Source organism: Pan troglodytes, chromosome 18 (genome assembly GCF_028858775.2).
Source record: "Pan troglodytes isolate AG18354 chromosome 18, NHGRI_mPanTro3-v2.0_pri, whole genome shotgun sequence".
NCBI classification, from domain to species: domain Eukaryota; kingdom Metazoa; phylum Chordata; class Mammalia; order Primates; family Hominidae; genus Pan; species Pan troglodytes.
This window is the reverse complement of record NC_072416.2, coordinates 47,779,207-47,799,380: the sequence shown is the minus strand read 5'-3', so window position 1 is coordinate 47,799,380 and position 20,174 is coordinate 47,779,207. Positions and strand designations below refer to the sequence as shown.

Below are 20,174 nucleotides of genomic sequence, written 5' to 3'. Positions count from 1 at the left end.
CGCCTTCTTGGGGGTTCCAGGACCAGCAGGACCTGGGTGTGAGTTCCACTACACACAGGCTGCACTGGCTTGTGTGTAGTGGAACACAAGGCTTCTCTGAGGCCTGTCTGCCTGGGTGGGGAGATTGAACCTGCTGCCGCCCGCTGGAGCATGGCAGTGTGGGCGACACAGCATGGGACCACTGCAGCCTATGCCGCTTTGCACGAGGCAGCTTTTCCAAGGGCCCCCAGGGCCGGGCCGGCCCCTGCCAGCCGTGGACCAGATGTGCTTTTTCTGATGGTGTGGGAGAGCTTCTCTGTGTGGGTGTCCTCGCATTATGTGTGGGCCGCTATGTTTTGATCGAAGGGAGCCAAACTGATTTTCCTGGCCCATCTCTCCGCCATTCGAAGCAGAAAGTTAAATAAACACAACCAAGTATTATCACAGGACACGCGGAAAATGAACTTGGTCCCTATGGGTGGCCACATCTGGCAAGTGTGGGGCCGTGCAGGGCTATGGGATGAGACAGATGTGGTTGGGGCAGGAAGGGCTCAGTGTGCCCCCTGCTCAGGGACGTGCCTCCTGCCAGGGGCTCTGGCCCTCAGTGGTATCCTTTCCCATTGCTGAACCTTTCTGAGGCCGTGTCTTCTGGCTTGGCTTCCCCTGAGCCTTGCCGCAGCCTGGTGGGTCTCTCTGGCCCTGTCTGGTGTGCGTAGGGAATGCACAGCTGGAGTCCCTGGGCCATGGGGGCAGGTGGTCAGGTGCACTTGGGAAATAGTCGCACTTGTCGTGATTTCCACCCCTCTCCACCCCTCTGCTAATGGCCCTGGGGAGTGGATGAGCCACTGGTTGGGGGAGTGCTTCACTGCTTGCCAGAGTGTGTAGCCAGCATGTCCCCCGCCCCTCCCACTGTCCTCTGCCCAGCACTGCCCTTGGCATGCAACACTCAGCCCTTGCTGAACTCCAGTGGGCTGAGTGGGTTCCCGGAGATCCATTTAGGACAACTGACATGCACCTCTTTATCAGAGGTGTCTCATGCCCACTATCCCCAAAATGGGACATTGCACCGGACGCTTGTGGGATTCAGGTGGCTGATAGGTGAATGGTTCTCTTTTCTTCATACTTATATATATTTATTCCTTCATCTGTTAGGAACATGTTACTTCTTATGTTTATTTTATTGTCTATTAGAAAAATTGGGCCTGGCATAATGGCTCACATCTGTAACCCTAGTGCTTCCAGGGGCCAAGGCAGGAGGATTGCTTGAGGCCAGGAGTTCAAGACCAGCCTAGATAACATGGTAAAACCCTGTCTCTACAAAAAATTAAAAAATTAGGTAGGTGTGATAGTGCACATCTGTAGTCCCAGCTACTCAGGAGGCTATGGTGGGAGGATGGTTTGAGCCCAGGAGGTCGAAGCTGCACTTAGCTATGATGCAGCCACTGCACTCCAGCCTTGGTGACAGAGCAAGATTTTGTCCCTATAAAAGAAAAAAAAAGGAAAGAAAAATTGTTACTAGCACACCAAATGTGTGATTTCTTGAGTAACGCTGCTTAGGGAGAAGCTAGAAAAAAAGGAATGTAAGAAAAAGCAGGGAATTGATGGGAAGAAAAGCATCCTGTGACTCTGAGTGCCGGAGGTGTGTCCTCCTGGCAGGAGTTGTCTGGGGAGGTCCCTGCCAGCCCCGGGGCAGGGACAGTGGAGAGGCTGAGTCGCTGCTCTGGAGCCTGTGCCCAGGCAGACCCTGCCACGGCCCCTGGGATGGTTGGCATGCTTAGTGAAGGTTTTAGGGTTGTCTTGGGATGGCAGGCAGGTTTGGATTAGGGAGGGCCTGCCTTGGTGGGACCAGCTGCCAGGTGGAGCTGCCTGGGGTCCCCCAAAGGCCTTCTCCACGTGCAAGCTCCCCACGGTGGGTGGGCAATGGGGCCAAGTCGGGAGCACATCTGTGCCAGTGAAATGTCCCCCTCCCAAATCAGACATTAAAAATACAAACTCCTTAAGCCGTGAAGTATTGTGCTTGCCCCTACCCCGGGGTGTCTTTGTGGAATGAAAAAGTGTTTGGAACCAGACATTACAGTTCGTTTCTGTGGAAGGTTTGGGCTTTTATTTTGTATTTTTTGTTTTTTTTTTGAGACGGAATCTTGCTCTGTCGCCTAGGCTGGAGTGCAGTGGGCTATCTCCGCTCACTGCAAGCTCTGCCTCCCGGGTTCACGCCATTCTCCTGCCTCAGCCTCCCGAGTAGCTAGGACTACAGGTGCCTGCCACCACGCCCGGCTAATTTTTTGTATTTTTAGTAGAGATGGGGTTTCACCGCATTAGCCAGGATGGTCTCGATCTCCTGACCTCATGATCCGCCTGCCTCAGCCTCCCAAAGTGCTGGAATTACAGGCGTGAGCCACCGCCCCCGGCCTGGCTTGGGCTTTTAATATGAAAGAGAAGGAAGATAATGTGTGTGGAGTTAGTACTGCTGTAGTGTATGTTTATCATTGCTAAAATGGTACATTTTATGCTGTGCACTTTTTTTTTTTTTTTGGAGACAGAGTCTTGCTCTGTCCTCCAGGCTGGAGTGCAATGGCACGAACTTGGCTCGCTGCAACCTCTACCTCCCGGGTTCAAGCGATTCTCCTGCCTCAGCCTCCCCAGTAGCTGGGATTACAGACGTGTGCTACCATACCCAGCTGATTTTTGTATTTTAAGTAGAGACGGGGTTTCACCATGTTGTCCAGGCTGGTCTTGAACTCCTGACCTTGTGATCTGCCTGCCTTGGCCTCCCAAAGTGCTGGGATTACAGGCGTGAGTCACAGCGCCTGGCCTGCTGTGCATTTTTTTTTTTTAACCACAAAAAAAGTATGAGGAAGAAGAGCAATGTGTAAAAAGAGAGATGGATGGGTGATCTGTGTGTTCAGAACCAGATGGAAGCACACACACACACGTCATACATACACAAATCAGTTTTCAATGACAGACTCAGTTTCCTCTGCTCGTGTTTAAAATAAACCACATGTATAACCAGGAACTGACATTTATTTACAGTATGTTAGCACAGAGGACAAGCTGTTAAGGGGTTGTAAAAAAATATTAGTTTCTACTTTATAGTGCTTTTTCTTCAAATGAAAGTGGAAAGAAGGAAAGAGAGTGGGGTGCCGATCTTACCCGCTTCTTCCTTTCCACCCGAAACAGCAAACAGACCTGGGCAGATGTGGGTCCTCTGTACCATACCCTGAGTGAGGGGCTGGGCCCCAGGCTGATGTGCCCACTGTCAGGTTCCTGAAGTACAGGCTGCCACTTTCATCTGGCGGTTGTGTGGGCTGTTGTGTGGCCCCTCCCTGGGGGGCTGGGGTGCCCCCCGCTCCACCACCTTCCATCAGCATTTCCCAGCTGGTGGGCGAGAGCCCAGTGTTGCCCCCGAAACAGGATGCAGGAGCCAGACCCCATCGTAAATCCACGTTTATATGCTGCACGTTTCTGGTTAACGAGACCATGCAGAGATGACTGTATGAAATGAAATACATGTATGAACGAGGAGATTAACCTCAGGGAGAGATGGGATTAAACGAGAGGGCAGCCCGGGAGGCCGGGGGCCCTCCCTGTTAAGGTCCAGGCAGGCGGTTCCCCAGAAAGGGAATTTTCCGCACACATTGCAACCCTGGATGGACTGGCTGGGGGCACAGAAGCAATCATCCTATTTCGTGTTGCTCGTTGGACGCCAGGCACTAAGCTGAGATCTTTACCTGTGTTATTTCACTTTGTCTTTAAAATAAATGGAATTTTTTAAATCCCCATTTTATAGATGTGGAAATAAAGACTCGAAGAGTCCATTACCCAAGGTTACACAGCAAGCAACAGGTGGAGTTTATGATCAACGTGGGCTGGCACACCCAATACTGACCTCTGCAGACTGGTCACTGGAGGGTTCAGAAAAAAGGAGTCATTTCAACCCTGACCTGCCTGGCGAGCTTTGCCTTATTTTGAGAAGGTACAGGCAATCTGGGAAGCTCGGCCAGTTAATTACTGTTTGTTTTGAAGGGGCTGAGAGAGGCAGGATGGCCTGGTGAACTTCAGAGCCATGTAGACCCAGCTTCAAATCTGGGTTCTATCTCCCTCTGCTTCCATAATTTGGTCCACTTAAAAAAATTAGTTTAGCCCCTGGTTTTTCCACCTGTAAGATGAGTACCTACTTTTGTAGGGCCATTGGGAGTATCAGCATGAACGTGGTAACGTGCGAAGAGGTGGCTCAGTGTGTTCTCACTACAGGTATGTGATGGTTGTCTCTAGTGTCTCTGATGTGCACAGTCTGCTGCCAAGTGAACTGGAAGGTGGGAGAAAGAGGAGATGGAGAGACTTTCCCTAAAGGGGCTGAGAGTATGGTTGTGGGCAACATATAATGCTGTGGGATCTTGGGAGGCAGAGGCAGGTGGATCACCTGAGGTCAGGAGTTCGAGACCAGTTCTGGCCAGCATAGTGAAACCCCATCTCTACTAAATATACAAAAATTAGCCGGGTGCGGTTGTGGGCACCTGTAATCCCAGCTACTTGGGAGGCTGAGGCAGGAGAATTGCTTGAACCCAGGAGGTGGAGGTTGCAATGAGTCGAGACCAGGCCACTGCACTCCAGCCTGGGGGACAGAGTAAGTAAGACTCTGTCTCAAAAAAAAAAAAAAAAAAAAGCTGTGGGATCAGGGTTTCCATTTGCCAGGCACTGGGTATTAGGTCCTGAACCATGCACTTTATACACACCATCTTGTTTGATCTTCAGAGCTACCTTGCAGGGTTGGTGTGCACAGGGTTGGTGTGTTACCTGATTTGCCCAAGTCACACAGCAAAATATGGTGGATTGGGATTTGATCCTAAGGCATCTTGGTTCAATTACACCCTGCTGCAGGTGAGAACTAACTTCAGTCCATGGCTGGAGAAGACTTCTTGGAGGAGGTGACCTTGAGCTCTGGTCAGTGTTTCTGACCAGGAGAGGAGGTGGCCTTGTAGCCTGTGGTCAGGCTGACTCTGGGGACATGGATGAGAAGCTGGAAGCCCTGGGCCTGTTCCCAGGTCTCCTCATAAGCCGGATCCCAGGTGATGCTAGACTGGGTGGGGCGAGGCTACCTAGATTTCCTCTAGTATTGATTTCTTTGCTTAGTTAAATTCAATTTGATTAGATTTTTTTCTGAACTTTACTTTTGAGCAGGAAAACTTGCTTACATTAAAAAAGAGACCCATGGACTCTTAAGATTTTGTCCACAATTATCATTCTTCCTGAAAATGGGATTTGCATATTAGTGTAAAAAAATCAGAATTTTAACTCTGATTGAAGTAGAAACTCATCTGAAGGCGGGGCGCAGTGCCTCAGGCCTGTAATCCCAGCACTTTGGGAGGCCGAGATGGGCAGATCACCTGAGGTCAGGAGTTTAAGACCAGCCTAGCCAACATGGTGAAACCCCATCTCTACTAAAAATACAAAATTAGCTGGGCGTAGTGGCGGGCATCTGTAATCTCAGTTACTGGGGAGGCTGAGGCAGGAGAATCACTTGAACCCGGGAGGTGGAGGATGCAGTGAGTCGAGATCTCACCACTGCACTCCAGCCTGGGTGACAGAGGGAGACTCTGTCAAAAAAAAAAAAAAAAAGAAACTCATCCTAGCCCTGGGCTGGTTCCCCACCCCTGAGTCTGCTCTGGGGCTATGGCTGTGGAGACAGAGACCCCACCTTGAGCTCTGCCTTTCCCCTTCCCTAGCTCCCTGCCCCTCCCTTGTGTCTGCACTCCAGGTCCTCACGATTTCTACTTGGTTTTGTCTTGTTCTGAGTTTGGGATGCATTTAGCAACCTCCAGCATACCGTAGTTTGTTCATTCATTCACTCACTCAGCTCCTGTGTGCCAGCCCTTGAAGGGGCACAGTGATGGGTAACACTTGTCACTGTGGATTCACCATCTAGTGGTTGAAGGTCAAAACCCAGCTTCCTTTTCTCATCTCTCTCATGCTACCTAGGGCAGACTTCTAGGTAGCCTAGAGGTGCTCAGTGCTTGTTAAAGGAGGAAATAGCCAAATGCCTCCTGGTAGTGTATCCCAAAAGCCTAAAAATGGGTACACTCTTTGTCCTAGCAATCAAGCTTCTGACTTAAAGAATATTATCGAACAGGCTTGTGACCATACATGTGTTGCAACGTGGATTCTCTTACAGGAGGAGACAGCTGGAAATAGCCTGGCTATCCAGCAACAGGATATTGGTTATTTGGAGCCTCCTGTGATGGGACTCAGGCCATCATTGATAATAGTGTTGGTCTCTGTTTTTTTTTATTTTTTATTTTTTTGAGACAGGGTCTGGCTGTGTCACTCAGGCTAGAGTGCAGTGATGCCATCATAACTCACTGCAGCCTTGACTTCCTGGGCTCAAGTGATCCTCCTGCCTCAGCCTCCTGAGTAGCTGCGACTACACATGCATGCCACCATGCCCAGCTAATTTTTTTTTATTTTTCTGTAGAGACGGAATCTCGATATGTTGCCTAGGCTGGTCTCGAACTCCTGGCCTTAAGTGATCCTCCCACCTTGGCCTCCCAAAACCCTGGAATTGCAAGTGTGAGCCATCGGGCTGGGCCTTGGTCTCTGTTTTTGATGTGAAAGGATGTTCACTGGGTACTGCTGAGTTAGAAAAGCGGAATACAGAGCACTACCTGTTTTTAATGTTGTAACAATGTATTTACATACTGGAAAGTTGTGCTTTTAGTTTCTTCATTTTAACTCACATGTATTCCCTAGTTTTCTACGTTGTACATGGATTACTTATGTCAGAAACTTTTACAGAAAGAAAGAGACGTTTGTTCTAGGAAACAATAAGCAAAGGGCCACTTGGAGTGAATTCTGTGTTTCTGACATATTTGGAACATAGGGGCAAAGCCTAGGCAGGGCAGGTGGGGTGGGTGGGAGAGCTGGGGTCTCTGCAGCGTCCTAGGCTGCCAAAGCCCCTTCTCTCCTTCTTCCTCCTCCTGTGACACTGTGCCTTTGTCCCATGGTGCGCTGATCGTGCACATTTCTTCTGCTCAGCAGTGTCCTGTTTGGTAGCTTGATGTTGGCTGCAGTGGGGGCATTTACACTGCAGAAAGTGGCAAACCCTACAAACCAGAGCCTCTTGTTCTCCTGGATAGCCCCGTTAGACATTGACCAGCACACCATTGTCTCTCATGGTTTCACCCCAAGGACCTTGAGTGCTTGGGGAGACCCAGGAGATGAACTCTCCTCTTCTTAGGGTCTCCTGGGGCTGGCACAGGGAGGGACCTAAGGATCTTAAGGATCATGGGAGCGGGGCAGAGTGAGAGAGAGTGAGAGTCCAGTCCTATGTTGAGTGATCCTACTCAATCTGGAACCAGACCTGCTGCCTGTTGGAGGCAGAAGTAAAATCAAGGGGTTAAGAATTCTACTCCCAGCTGGGCATGGTGGCTCACTCCTGTAATCCCAGCACTTTGGGAGGCTGAGGCGGGAGGATTGCTTGAGGCCAGGAGTTCAAGACCAGCCTGGCCACACAGTGAGACGCATCTGAAAAAAATTAAAAATTAACTGAATGGGTATAATGGCGTGTTCCTCTAGTCTCAGCTACTTGGGGGGCTGAAGTGGGAGGATCACCTGAGCCCAGGAGTTTGAGGCTGCAGTGAGCTCTGATCACACCACTGCACTCCAGCCTGGGTAACAGAACAAGGCTGTATCTCTAAAAAAATAAAAATCCAGTCCTGGCTATACCCCATCCTAGCTCCATGACTTTTGACAAATTGCTTAACCTTAGTTTTCTCATCTGTAAAATGGGGTTAATAAATGTACTTACTCATAGGTTCTCAAACTTAAGCACGCATCAAAATCATTTGTTGGTTTTGCAAAAACACAGATTCCTGAGCCCCACCCTCAGATATTCTGATTTTGTAGGTCTGGGATGGGGTCTGGGATTCTGCATTTCCAACAAGCTCCTAGGTAATGCTGCTATTGCTGGTCTGGAAACTATATGCTGAGAATTACTTTGTGCAACCGAAGTGCACATCACAGTGTGTGGCGCAGGTGAGGGCTCAGTTGCACTTCACTGCTTATTCAGAGGTGGGCAGCATTGTCCAGGAGTATTCCAGGGCCTGAAAGCTAGAATGCCGGGTTCTGAGTCTGCTTTTGCCGCCTCGTCTGGGCCCCCAGGTGAGCTATTTCTCTTATTTGGGACTCTATTCTTCCTTCTTTGAAATGGGTCAGTAAAGCCCTGACTTTCAGGCAGGAGCTGAGGAAACATCTGTAAAAGCCTCCAGTGTCAGACAGTTCTGGTGCAGGGTGGTGGGGAAGGACGTGAGGGACCTGGGCCAGGCTGGCGTCTGTCTCCTCACCCACGTGGGACCAGCACAGAGGGGCAGGCTGTGGCAGGGCACGCTCTCCTCAGTCCCCCGGGGCTGCCAACGTACCCAGGCTTGGCTCCTCTTCTAACAGAGCTGCGAGGGACTGTTTTAGAAGAAGAAAAAAGACATTGTTTTAATTCACGTGGGTTCCTGCCTTTGCGATGTTGTCTTCAGTTCTTCTCAGTTCCTGATTCTGGCTTTCCACTAACATTGCCACATCAGGTGGCTTTGTGATATTCAGTTTCCTTTTCTTTTCCTACCCCATGGCTGGGCTGGACCAGGACAGAACGAGGGGTGAATGGCTGGGTGTTCACAGCTCCCCTTTTTCCTTCCCTTCCCTGTTTTGCCTTTGAGCTGAAGCCATGCTTGGAAACATCCGCCCTGGCCTGGGAGTCCGTGGCTGGCATCTGGACAAATGCTGTGGCTCCCTGGGGCTTTGTTTCCTCACCAGAAAAGTGAGGATTTTAAGGGCTCCCTCTGAGGGGGCCTGGGAGGATGGAAGGGGAGCCAGTATGTGGGATACCCGGCACTGTGCCAGATGCCACTTGGGCTCAGTGAAGGGTGGCCTTTCCTGCTCACACTGGGCACATCCTCAAGTGTGTGTGCAGGAGTGTGTGTGTGTGTGTGTGTGTCATGTCCAGGTGCTTGCAGGGAAGTTCTATGGACCAGAACAGAGAAACCCAATAGATTTTAACCCTTGCTGTTGAGACTTTTGAAGCTGCATCTGTGCCAATTTAGAGAAAGAACCCCGATCAGTTGGCAGTATCTATGGTGGGTGCAAGATAGAGGAGCTGGGGCAGGTGTTCCACATGTGTGCTGTCCCGGGTCTAGTGGAAAAACCCTTTTCCTAGTACTTAGAGAAAACTCCCAAGGAGGGAGGATCATGTGAGGCCAGGAGTTTGAGACCAGTCTGGGCAACATAGTGAGACCCCATCTCTACAGAAAAATATCTTTTTTTTTGTTTTTTGAGACAGAGCCTCATTCTGTCACCCAGGCTGGAGTGCAGTGGCACAGTCTCTGCTCACTGCAACCCCTGCCTCCCAGGGTCAAGTGCATCTCATATCTCAGCCTTTCAAGTAGCTGGGATTACAAGTGTGCATCCACATGCCCAGATAATTTTTGTATTTTTTGTAGAGACAGGGTTTTGCCATGTTGGCCAGGCTGGTCTCGAACTCCTAGCCTCAAGTGATCTGCTTCCCAAAGTGCTGGGATTATAGGTGTGAGCTCCCACGCTTGGCCAGAAAAATATAACAATTAACCGGGAGTAATGGTGCGTGCTTGTGGTCCTAGCTACGCAGGAGGCTGAGGCAGGAGGATCCCTTGAGCCCAGGAGTTTGAGGCCGCAGTGAGCCAAGATGTCACCATTGCACTCCAGCCTGAATGACACAGTGAGAACCTGTCTTAAAAAATAAAATAAACCAAAACAAAGCAAAGAAAACTTCAAGTGTTTCACACTCATTGTCCTATTTTACACATCATCATCATCAACATGTTTTTATTAGAGAAAGATGGAGGAGAGGAGTCACCTTTCTGCAGAGTTGCCCAAGATATAGATTTTACTGGGGTTAGTGTCTGCTTCTTCTGCAGAGATCTCCTAGCCTTTCTCTTTTGGGGTGATGATGGGGAATAGGAGGGTGAGAGGGAGATGAGCTGGCACAGAAGCTGAGCCCCTTGGCTGTCACCTCCAAATAGTCCCACATTTAGGGACACCATCCCTGCACTGTAGTGGGAACAGGAAAGCAGTGATGCTGAGGCATCTGTGGCTCTAGCTGGGCATTCCTGTGGGTGGGGCGGGGTGGGCTAAATCTCAGTGGGAAATTTGATCTCACTGCTCAAAACTCAGCTCTCCTGTCTTTCCAGGGAGAGTGAAACCTCAGCAGCCAGCCAGGAACCTGGCGGGAGAAGGGGAGCTTGAATTATCCCAGTAACATGAGCTCACATTGATTGCATGTTTCCCTGGAGCTAAGTGCTTTGGGGTATCATCTCATTTGGTCCTCTCCTTCCTCCTGCGAGGTTGGTATTCTGATTATCCCCATTTTACAGAGACAGAAGATCAGGGTGGATCGAGTCTCTGGCCTGAGATCTGATGGCCTGCAAGTGATCACTTGGGGGACAGCAGCCTATTCCAGAGCCCACTTCCCACACCCCTACATTTTATAGTGTCTCTCCAGGTTCCCTCCTCTACCTCACAGCCATAGCTAGATGAGCTCTGCTGCGTGACTTCTGCAAGGGTCACTTTTCCTGTAAGGACAGATGAATTTACTTTTTGGAATTCTTGGACTATTCCCTGGTGTCTTTCTGTTCTATTTTATATATAGCAAGGCAAGGAGAGGAAGGGGCACAGTGGCTAAGCAAGGTTTAGGCTTTTAGCCCCTCTGCCTACAATTCTCCAGGGCAACAGTTTATGAGGAGTCTGTAGTAGCGTGGCAGCTTCCAGAGGTGCTGATTCTAAAGTCAGTTTAAGGAGAAAGTCAAGCATTGCCAAAATTGCCTGTTATACAAGCGCCGACGTGGAGACCCACTGACCATCTATCAGTAATTCTTAACAATGGTTTTTCTTCACACATTGGAATATTCTGCTTTAATTTTTTTTAAAAAAATTGTATGTATTTATTTTTAAAAAGTACTAGATTGGTTAGAAGATTTCTGGTTAGGAGTTGTGTTGTCTGAAAACAGGCTTCTTTTTTATTTTGTTTTGTTTCTGAGACAGAGTCTTGCTCTGTCACCCAGGCTGGAGTGCAGTGGTGTGATCTCGGCTCACTGCAACCTCTGCCTCCTGGGTTCAGGCAATTCTTGTGCCTCAGCCTTCTGAGTAGCTGGGATTATAGGTGTGCATCATCACACCCAGCTAATTTTTGTATTTCTAGCAGAGATGGGGTTTCACTATGTTGGCCAGGTTGGTCTCAAACTCCTGAGCTCAAGCCATCTGCCCACCTCAGCCTCCATAAGTGTTGGGATTACAGGCATGAGCCTCTGCACCTGGCCTTCTTTCTTCTTTTAACAGATAGGGTCTTGCTCTATCACCCAGGCTGGAGTGCAGTGATGTGATCATAGCTCACTGCAGCCTCGAACTCCTGGGCTCAAGTGATCCTCCCATCTCAGCCTCCCGAGTTGCTGGGATGACAGGCACATACCACCATGTCTGGTTACTTTTTAAATTTTTTATGGAGATAGGATCTTGCTATGTTGCCCTGGCTGGCCTGGAACTCCTTGGCTCAAGCAATCCTCCTGCCTTGGCCTCCCAAAGTGCTGGTATCATAGGTGTGAGTGACTGTGCCTGGCCTAAAAAATCGGTTTCTTTAAATACTAGACCCAGCCTCCTTTTGGTGAGATGCCCATATATTAGGGGGCAGGGTGTGGACAGAGAGACCCATGAGACTGAGCCAGAGGGTCCTGTCCCTTTCACTCTCACTTCAGGGCATAATGGCAGGCGATCTTACCTGTGCTGTTGAAACAGCTTGTTCTCTTTTCAGCAAGTGGTCAGGGTGAATCACGAGAGTTAAACAAAGGTGATTGTGATGTGACTGTCATATCGTGGCTTTTCTGATGGTCTGAGCTTGGTGCCAAGGGGCCTGTCAGTGGAGGTGTTGGGTGGTTTTAGCTTTAGCTGCAGGGAGCCTTGGCTTTTGCATGCAATCACCCCCACCCCACCCACTGCCTGAACACATTGCCACCTGAAAGGAGCCTGGAGGATGTGGGCTTCCTCGTTGGGTTTGTCTGCACTTGACCCTGGTCATTTGACCTAGGAGCGTGATGCCAAAGATGATCATGGGCTGTAGAAAAGTGATTGGCTATGCTTTTGTGCAAAGGAATGGGCACCCCTTTCTCTAGGCATTCACAGCCCTGCACCAGGACACAGTGCTGGGTAGACAGAGTGTGGGTCACATTTCAGTTCTTTCTCACCACCTTTGCTTGGCCTTCTGTGCAGTGCTTGGCCTATACCGCTCTACCTGCTGGGCCTCCCTGCCTGGTCTATGCTTTTCCATTCCTGGAGGTTGCTCAGTAGTAAGTCAGGAGCAGTGATGCTCTGTTTCATGCTTGACAATGAGACTTGGGTCTCTCGCTGTCCCCTTTACCTGTTGTGGCCTTGGCCTGCAGTGTGTGAGAGGGTTTCCCTAAGGTTGAGCTAAGGAGGGGCAGTCACGTGCCCCTTGCCTGGCCACCACCTCTGCTGGGACAGGGATGTCTCTGGGGAGGCATGGGATGCTGTAAGGGTGGGATCGTCCCAGGGGCCAGCAAAGCATGGGGAGGTTTCCCAAGGCCTTGGGGAAAGTAGCTGAGAACACTTCGCAAATGAGAGCCATTGGTCTATGGGTGCTTAAAGTTATTTTGGGGGTGGAGGTGGTTCTAGATCTTCTGATGAAATCTATGGATCCTTTCCCCAGAACAGTGCCCTTCTGTGCCTGTGCGCAGCAGCTCACACCCAGAGCCTTCTTCCAGCCTTCAAGCCAGGCTGAGCAAGTGGCCCTAGCGTGGATTTTGGAGTTCAGAAAGGAGCATTCTGGGTTCTTCCCTGGCCCTACTAGAGGCCTCCTCTGACCCTTGGACCAGCACTAGCCTCTGTTTGTCTCTCATTCACCTCCTGCCACTGTCTGCCTCAGAATCTGTCCCCCTAGCTTTCCTGCCTTTGACCTGAACCTTCTCTGCCAAAACACATCTTGCCTGACTTTGACAAACTCCTGAGCAGGGCCCCAGCCCTGTCTGGGCCCCACTGCTGTGTTCTGGGCCCTTTTTCCAGACCCCATGCCCAGCTTTCACCTTCCCTTTCTGTTTCCCTCTCCAGCTCCATCTTTTCTGCCTCTGTGAGGTGTTGGGGAGCCCTCTGGGTGGAGGGCATTACTCTCCAGGCCAGGAGAAAGTGACCTGGAGGAGGTGGTGCATGCAGGTGTCTGCCTAGTGCCACTTGCTCTGTGCCACTGGATATCCAAAATCCAGAGGCCTGGCACACAAGGGATCTCGGTGGTGGCAAGGCCTGTGCTAGTGCACAGGGGACGAGCTGTGGCCAATCCCAGAGCAGGAGATTTGTAGCTACTTATGCACCTGCTGTGGGGCGACAGCATTAGGGGGAGCTCTATACTCCCATTCGTCAATCAGCCTCCCACAACTTCTGACCCCAGAGCTGAGAGTCAACGTGGAGTCCTGATCTGCCTGAAGCCCTGGCAGAGCCCCAGAATCCTTCTTAATGCACCCCAGGAACCATGGTTAATAGTGAGAGCTGGTCTTAGACCTGCTGCCACCAAGCAGGCGCCCTCTAAGGGCCCTCTGGCCTCTTTGAGCCCCTTCTTGTCCATTGTTGAGGATCTTGACTCACACAGGGAACTGGAAGTCCCCCAGGACTTCAGAGATGGCCGCAAACACCCTTTCTCTTAACAGGATGTGTTCGGGTGCTCCTTTGAAGGGCTTTCTGCAGCAGCCCTTGTCCAGAGGCTGCTGGACGTCGCCCACCAGTCTCCACAGCTTGGGGGGATTATCCCAGGACAGCTGGGAGTCTTAAGATTGAGCCCGTTCCTACCTCCCTGTGTAGCCCCCTCCATCCCTGCGGGGGCGGGGCCTCCAAGGCCCTGTTCGGTGAAGTGTTTTAGCAGGAGCTCCTCGCAGGGCTACTGTGGTGCCCTTGGGCCCTCCCAGGGCCACCTGATTGTTGAGGTCACACTCAGCCCTGGGAAGGATCCCATCTATGATGAGCGATGATGATTCCCATTGCATGGGCAGGAAGAACTCCCTGCTCCATCCACTCTGTAACTGGATTCTGTGGCCAGAGTTTTCTGTTCAGTGCCTGCCTGACCCCAGGCAGGAGTGGTTTGTGCTCAAGGCCAGGGCAAGTGTGAGCGCCATGAGGGAGCTGGATTGGCATGTGTGACCTTCTGCTCCCAGAGCTGGTGTGACTCTAGTGTGATGGGGTGGGGACAGTGGTGGCGTGGAGGGGACAGGTGTGTCTGTGGCTGCCTTGCCCACTGCCTGGTTCTGAACAAAGCCCATCCCTGCTGCAGGCCCTCTGGGATGTCACCACACATCCTGTGTGCTTATTGATTAAAAATTTGGGCCGGGTGCAGTGACTCATGCCTGTAATCCCAGCACTTTGGGAGGCTGAGGCAGGTGGATCACCTGAGGTCAGGAGTTCAAGACCAGCCTGGCTAACATGGTGAAGCCCCGTTTCTACTACAAATACAAAATTTAGCCGGGCATGGTGATAAGCGCCTGTAATCCCAGCTACTCGGGAGGCTGAGGCAGGAGAATTGCTTGGGAGGCAGAGGTTGCAGTGAGCTGAGATCACACTATTGTACCCCAGCCTGGGTGACAAGAGTGAGACTCTGTTTCCAAAAATAAAATTTTTGTTTTTTGTTGAGCACCTGCTACTATGTTTGCACTGAGCTAGGCACTGGGATACAACAATGAACAAGACAGGCATTGTCCATGCCCTAGTGAGGGAGGCAGATAAAAGCCTAGGAAACCAATAGGTGGAAGGAATAATGAGAGGTGTTCGGGTTAGCAGGGGCTAAGCCGGAAGCTGCCCTGCAAGGTCAGGTCTGGGAATCACGAGCAGGAGCTGGTAGACCACGGGGCAGGAGTGGGCAGCTGCAGCCTGGCCATGTGACCTGGGCCACTCCAGAGCCTTTCTGCATCTCACACATGAGCGTGTGCATGCCTGCACGTGTGCTTGAACAGAGGGTACTCGAAGTCCACTGCCTGGCCCCAGCACAGAGCTTGTGTGTGGGGCCGTATGGCTGAAACAACTGGGGGAGTCCTTTGAGACAAAGAGTGCAAAATGCCTGTGGCCATTCTCAAGGTGACCGACAGGAGAGGAAATGGGATGGAAGAGAGTTTGGAGTAGAAAGAAAAAGTGGGCTAGGTGCAGTGGCTCACACCTGTAACCCCAGCACTTTAGGAGGCCAAGGTGGGAGGGTTGCTTGAGGTCAGGAGTTCAAGACCAGCCTGGGCAACATGGCAAAAACCTGTCTCCACAGAAAAAAAGAAAAACAAAAACAAACAAAAAAAACTACAAAAATCCACCGGGCGTGGTGGCTTGTGCCTGTGGCTCCAGCTGCTCGGGAGGCTGAGGCAGGAGAATCACCTTAGCCAGGAGGTTGTGCCTGCAGTGAGCTGTGATCACACCACTGCACTCCAGCCTAGACAACAGAGAAAGACCCCATCTCAGAGAGCGAGAGAGAGAGAGAGAGAGACAGAGACAGAGACAGAGAGGTCTTAAGTAGGTAACAGATCTTTCCTTTGCAAAGGTTACAAAACATGTAGGGCTACAGAACCCCACTGCTGGGACCCCTCCCAGTGCGCAGAGGGGCTTGAGTTTGCAAAGGGCTCTGGAGCTGGGGCTTCATTAGCATCGTGGTGAATCGGGCTCTGCCATGTGCCCCCTCCCTGTGTATTCACATCCACCCTGCATGCCCTCCTTGTGTGCATACACCTGCCCTCATGCCTCCGCTCTGTGTCACACACTTGCCCCCATGCCTCCTCTCTGTGTGCACACACTTGCTTCACGTGCTGTCCCTATGCCGGTATACCCTGTGCGCCCTCCAGTGTGGGCACACCCTGGCCACCCACCTACCTTACAAATGCCCATCATCCACAGGAGTACTGTGTTCCCCTTGAAGTGGGGTAGGGTGGGGTGTGTATCTCTTGGCTTCAGTGGGGCCAATTATTGTATACATTAAACAACTAGACATGGAGCTAGGGACGTCTGGAGGAGGCGCCGCGGGCCGGCCAAGTAGCCCCTTTGGTGTGTTGTCCCTATCGGCCCCTGTGCGGATTGGGGTTTCTCTGAGCTGCGAGTCTTCAGTGTGCAGTGGGGCTCGGCAGCAGAACTCCCTCTTAGGGATGTCGGGGGCTCGCTGCTTGGGCCCCCAGAGAGTGCCTGCTGCTGGTGTGGGTTGGGGCCACCTGTCCCCGGCTCCAGCTGCAGACGGGCCCTCCTTCCTCTGTGCCTGCTGCCCCTGCTAGTGATGCCATTGCTGGAGATCCAGTCTGGACAGAAGAGTGCAGCTGTGGGGAGAAAAAAACCTCACACTCATTGCTGGGTAGCACAGGGCCTTATGGGGGTGGTGGGGGGTTGGGTGTTGACTCTTTCTCATCAAGAATGTATAAAAACCAGGCGTGGTGGCTCATGCCTGTAACCCCAGTGCTTTGGGAGGCTGAGGTGGAGATCACTTGAGCCCAGGAGTTTGAGACCAGCCTGAGCAACATAGCAAGACCTTGTCTCTATAAAAAGTATAAAAATAAAAAAATTAGCCAGATGAAGTGGCACACGCTTATGGTCTTAGCTATGCAGGAGGCTTCGGTGGGAGGATCACTTGAGCCCAGGAAGTCAAGACTGAGAAGTGAGCTATGATCGCACCACTGCACTCCAGCCTGTACAACAGAGCATGAGCCTGTCTCATAAAACAATCCTCTAGCCCATATTCTGTTTTTGTTTTTCTGTTTTTTGAATCCTCTAGCCCATATTTACCTTTGAAGGTGTGCTTCTACCTTCAAAAAACAGAATATGGGCTAGAGGAGGGCATGTGAGTGGGGTGGTGCCTGCAGTTGTAGGAAAACGCATTAACACCCAAGTCGTAAGTAAGGTGACCCACAGATCCCTCACCACACAGGGATGTGGTTCCAGGGACTGCATTGTGTCATGCGGCTGCTTGCAGTGAGGGACCAGGAAGCCTGTAGTGAGATCTGCCACTCTGGACCTCCCCAGCCAGTTAGCACTGGGCCACTTTCCTCCTCTTTCCACCCCTGCAGGCCTGTCTGGACTTCTGGGACCCAGCACAGAGCTTTGACTTCCCCCAGAGCTCCAAAATGGTGGGTGTTTCCCTGTTCTCTTTCCCATTATGGCCGAGGCCAGATCTTCCTAAGAGGATGACTTGACATCTTTGGGGCATCCTCAAGTTCAGTGACTTGGGTGGTCACACTTCTTAACTAAACCACCTTGAGTGGGTGTAAGTGTGCAGACTATTTGTCCTGATACCTGGGTGCACAGAGGTCAGAGGAGAACTGGGGTCATGTATTAATGCCCTGATACCTGCAGATGACTAAATCAATAAAAGAAAAAGAAAAAAAATAATCAAAAAGAAACTCTGTATCCTTAGCTATCACCCCTACCTTCCTACCCCTCCCAGCCCCAGGCAACCACCGATCCACTTTCTTTCTTTCTTTTTTTTTTTTTTTTTTTTTTTTGAGATGGAGTCTCATTCTGTTGTGCCCAGGCTGAGAGCAGTGGTGCAGTATCAGCTCACTGCAGTCTCCAGCTCCCAGGTTCAGGCAATTCTCTTGCCTTAGCCTCCCGAGTAGCTGAGACTACAGGCATGCACCACCATGCCTGGCTAAGTTTTGTATTTTTAGTAGAGATGGGGTTTCACCATGTTGGCCAAGCTGGCCTCGAACTCCTGACCTCAAGTGATCTGCCTGCCTTGGCCTCCCAAAGTGCTGAGATTACAGGCATAAACCACTGTGTTCGGCCCTGGACATGTCTTTTTAATGCACTCAAAAGGGATTCTGCTGAACATATTTTTTGTGCTTTTTCTTTCAAATTTAACATATCTGACCTCTTTATCAGCTCATATACCTTTACGTCATTCTTAAGGTTTAGGGACCCATGGAGACCTTGTTGAAGGTGTCTAACAAAATGGCAGCATGGTAACCTTGCACACTGGCAGCAGTCTCTTAATAGAAGCACCATATATTTACATGTGTGCGTGTAAGTAAAAGATGAAATGTAAGGGAAACTGATTTTTTGGCATAGCATTGAATGCTGTTAACAACAGCTCCTTCCGTGCATGGCCCGCTTCTGATGGCTTTAGGCATTAGCCACCGGTGTTTTGGAGGCTGTCTGGTTGGAATCATTTTAGTGAATAATATCAATTTTGTCTGACACGAGGTCTTGATTGCTATTTATAAAGCTGCACATTTGAAAACCCACCCCAGCTGTAACTAGCTAAGTAAAACAATAGCTTGGGTCCCAGCTCAAATTATCTGTGCATTTCATTGTCTTGATCCTGCCTGTCCACTCTCAGGATGTGGGCTTGGAAAAGAGAGCACACTTCATTAGCATTCCTTGGCTAGTTGCTCGTGGATGTTCCCTCTTGCATGTGCTGTTTCTCAGGGTTCAGAGAAACCCATTCTGTGAGGCTTTGGGGAGGAGGAAGACCATGGTTACATAGTCAAGGGGGTAGATTGCACCATGTAGAGCAGGACTGTTTGAGTTGTGGCATCGACCCCCACTCGGTTGGTTGGGCCACTGTTCTAGCAGATGACAGCCCTGACATTATTATGGGGGCAGTTACCCTGTGCCGGCACAGTGCCCAATGCTGCACAGACGTTATCCCATTTAATCCTCCCAGCAGCCCTATGGCTTAGGTACCGTTATTTTCTCCATTTTTGAAGTGGGAAAACAGAAACCCAGAGGTTAGATCATTTGCTCAGGTCATATACAGCTAGTAAGAGGCAGAGCTGAGATTTGAAGGTGGGCTGTGCCTTGCGCTAGAACTCAGGTTCTGACCACAAGCCAGCCTGCTTGCTCCACTCGCAAGGTGGCTGCCTGCGTGTTGTACATGCCTTCCATGTGGTGGGTTGGGGTCACTGCCCTCCAGTCTGAGTTGCTAGGGTTCTGGATAGCATCCTTTGTACCCCAGTCAACAGTGGTTTTCAAAGCAACCTTGGAGACAGACAACCCTGGGTTTGAGCCCAAACTCTTCGTGGCTCTCACTACCTGTAAGACCTCAGACACCCCTCTGAGAGTCCATTGAGGAAGACGAAACCCAGTGATGGCTGCAAAGCCCCAGCACAGTGCCTGGCTCAGTGTGCACCCACGTGGTGCCAGCAAGAACATCGACAGTGCAGAGAGAACTGGGTGGTTCGTGGTGGCTTCAGCCTGCACATATGCAGAGCTAGAAAGGCCATTAAATCTGAAAAATACTGTGTATGCACATTTTTGGCTTAAACAAAGTTCCATTTACAAAGTCCATAACCCAGCTTTAATATTATTACATGCCCCAGACTGGGAATAATTCCAGGAAAAGAGTGTTGTTATGCTGTGTATTTCTCCCATATTCTCCTAGTGCATGGCCTCTACCAGCCTGGGCTTATGTCCTGGGGTGTGGGATGGTGGGGACACCCTATCTCTGCCCAGCTTGGTTCTGTGGGGTCCTGGGTGGAATGGGGGGGAGGCTGGTTGCCTTCTGATGTTGTCAGCTCATGAGTTGCAGTGCTCAGACGTGCTGTCATTGGGAGAGTTGACCTCAGTGTGTCCTGAGGTCTATCTGTGGGTCAGGTCTCAGCAGGGTCATGAGCACTCACCACTTTGCTGATCTCTGAGAGCAACCTTATTGGTTTCTTGAGGCAGTGCTGAGATTGATTAGTGATGTCTGCCAGGGGCACAGGGCTGGGGAAACCATAACTGATCCAGCACTTAACTTGCTTGCTATTCCTGTTTTATTCCGATCATTTTACATCTCTGTGAAACCAATAAAGGCCTCTTTGTAGGCTTTGCCCCCTCTCCCCTGGTGATAAGGACCCCCACAAATGTTCCTTCTTCCTCGCCCTGTGCCTTACCTGATCTATTTGTACAGCCTTCAAACTCACAGGCCCATCTCTGTTCTCTCTTTCAGTTGAAGAGGGGGAGGCCTCAGACTTCTCGCTGGCCTGGGATTCCTCCGTGACAGCAGCAGGTAAATGCCCGGGGGCTGGTGGAAGAGTTGCAGGGGGTCCTGGGGGCTGGCCCAGGAACTCAGAAAGCCACCCAGCTGGTTATGGAAATGATATTCTTCGTGTCACATTCCTGCCTCCAATCCAGACTACCCCATGCAACACGATTTTTATATCAGTTCCATATGGTCAATAAAATCTATTACA

The 20,174-nt window shown here is 50.7% G+C and overlaps 1 protein-coding gene and 1 long non-coding RNA gene across 4 annotated transcripts in view; one reads left to right on the top strand and one right to left on the bottom strand.

The window, feature by feature from the left end:
• ZNF423 (zinc finger protein 423) overlaps positions 1-20,174 on the top strand; it is a 364,983-nt gene that overhangs the window by 46,317 nt on the left and 298,492 nt on the right. For 2 of the 3 annotated variants that reach the window (XM_054668363.2, XM_054668362.1), the window contains one exon: positions 19,931-19,990. The exons of the other annotated variant lie outside the window; for it this stretch is intronic. In XM_054668363.2, the coding sequence (XP_054524338.1) occupies positions 19,931-19,990 (60 nt within the window). The remainder of the gene's footprint in view (positions 1-19,930; positions 19,991-20,174) is intronic. 3 annotated transcript variants of the gene reach the window in all.
• LOC107968842 (uncharacterized) lies at positions 6,142-13,967 on the bottom strand. The gene is made up of 4 exons (XR_001710344.2): positions 13,840-13,967; positions 11,768-11,899; positions 7,784-8,430; positions 6,142-7,500 (listed from the first exon to the last, which is right to left on the bottom strand). It is a non-coding gene; the product is annotated as an uncharacterized LOC107968842 (long non-coding RNA).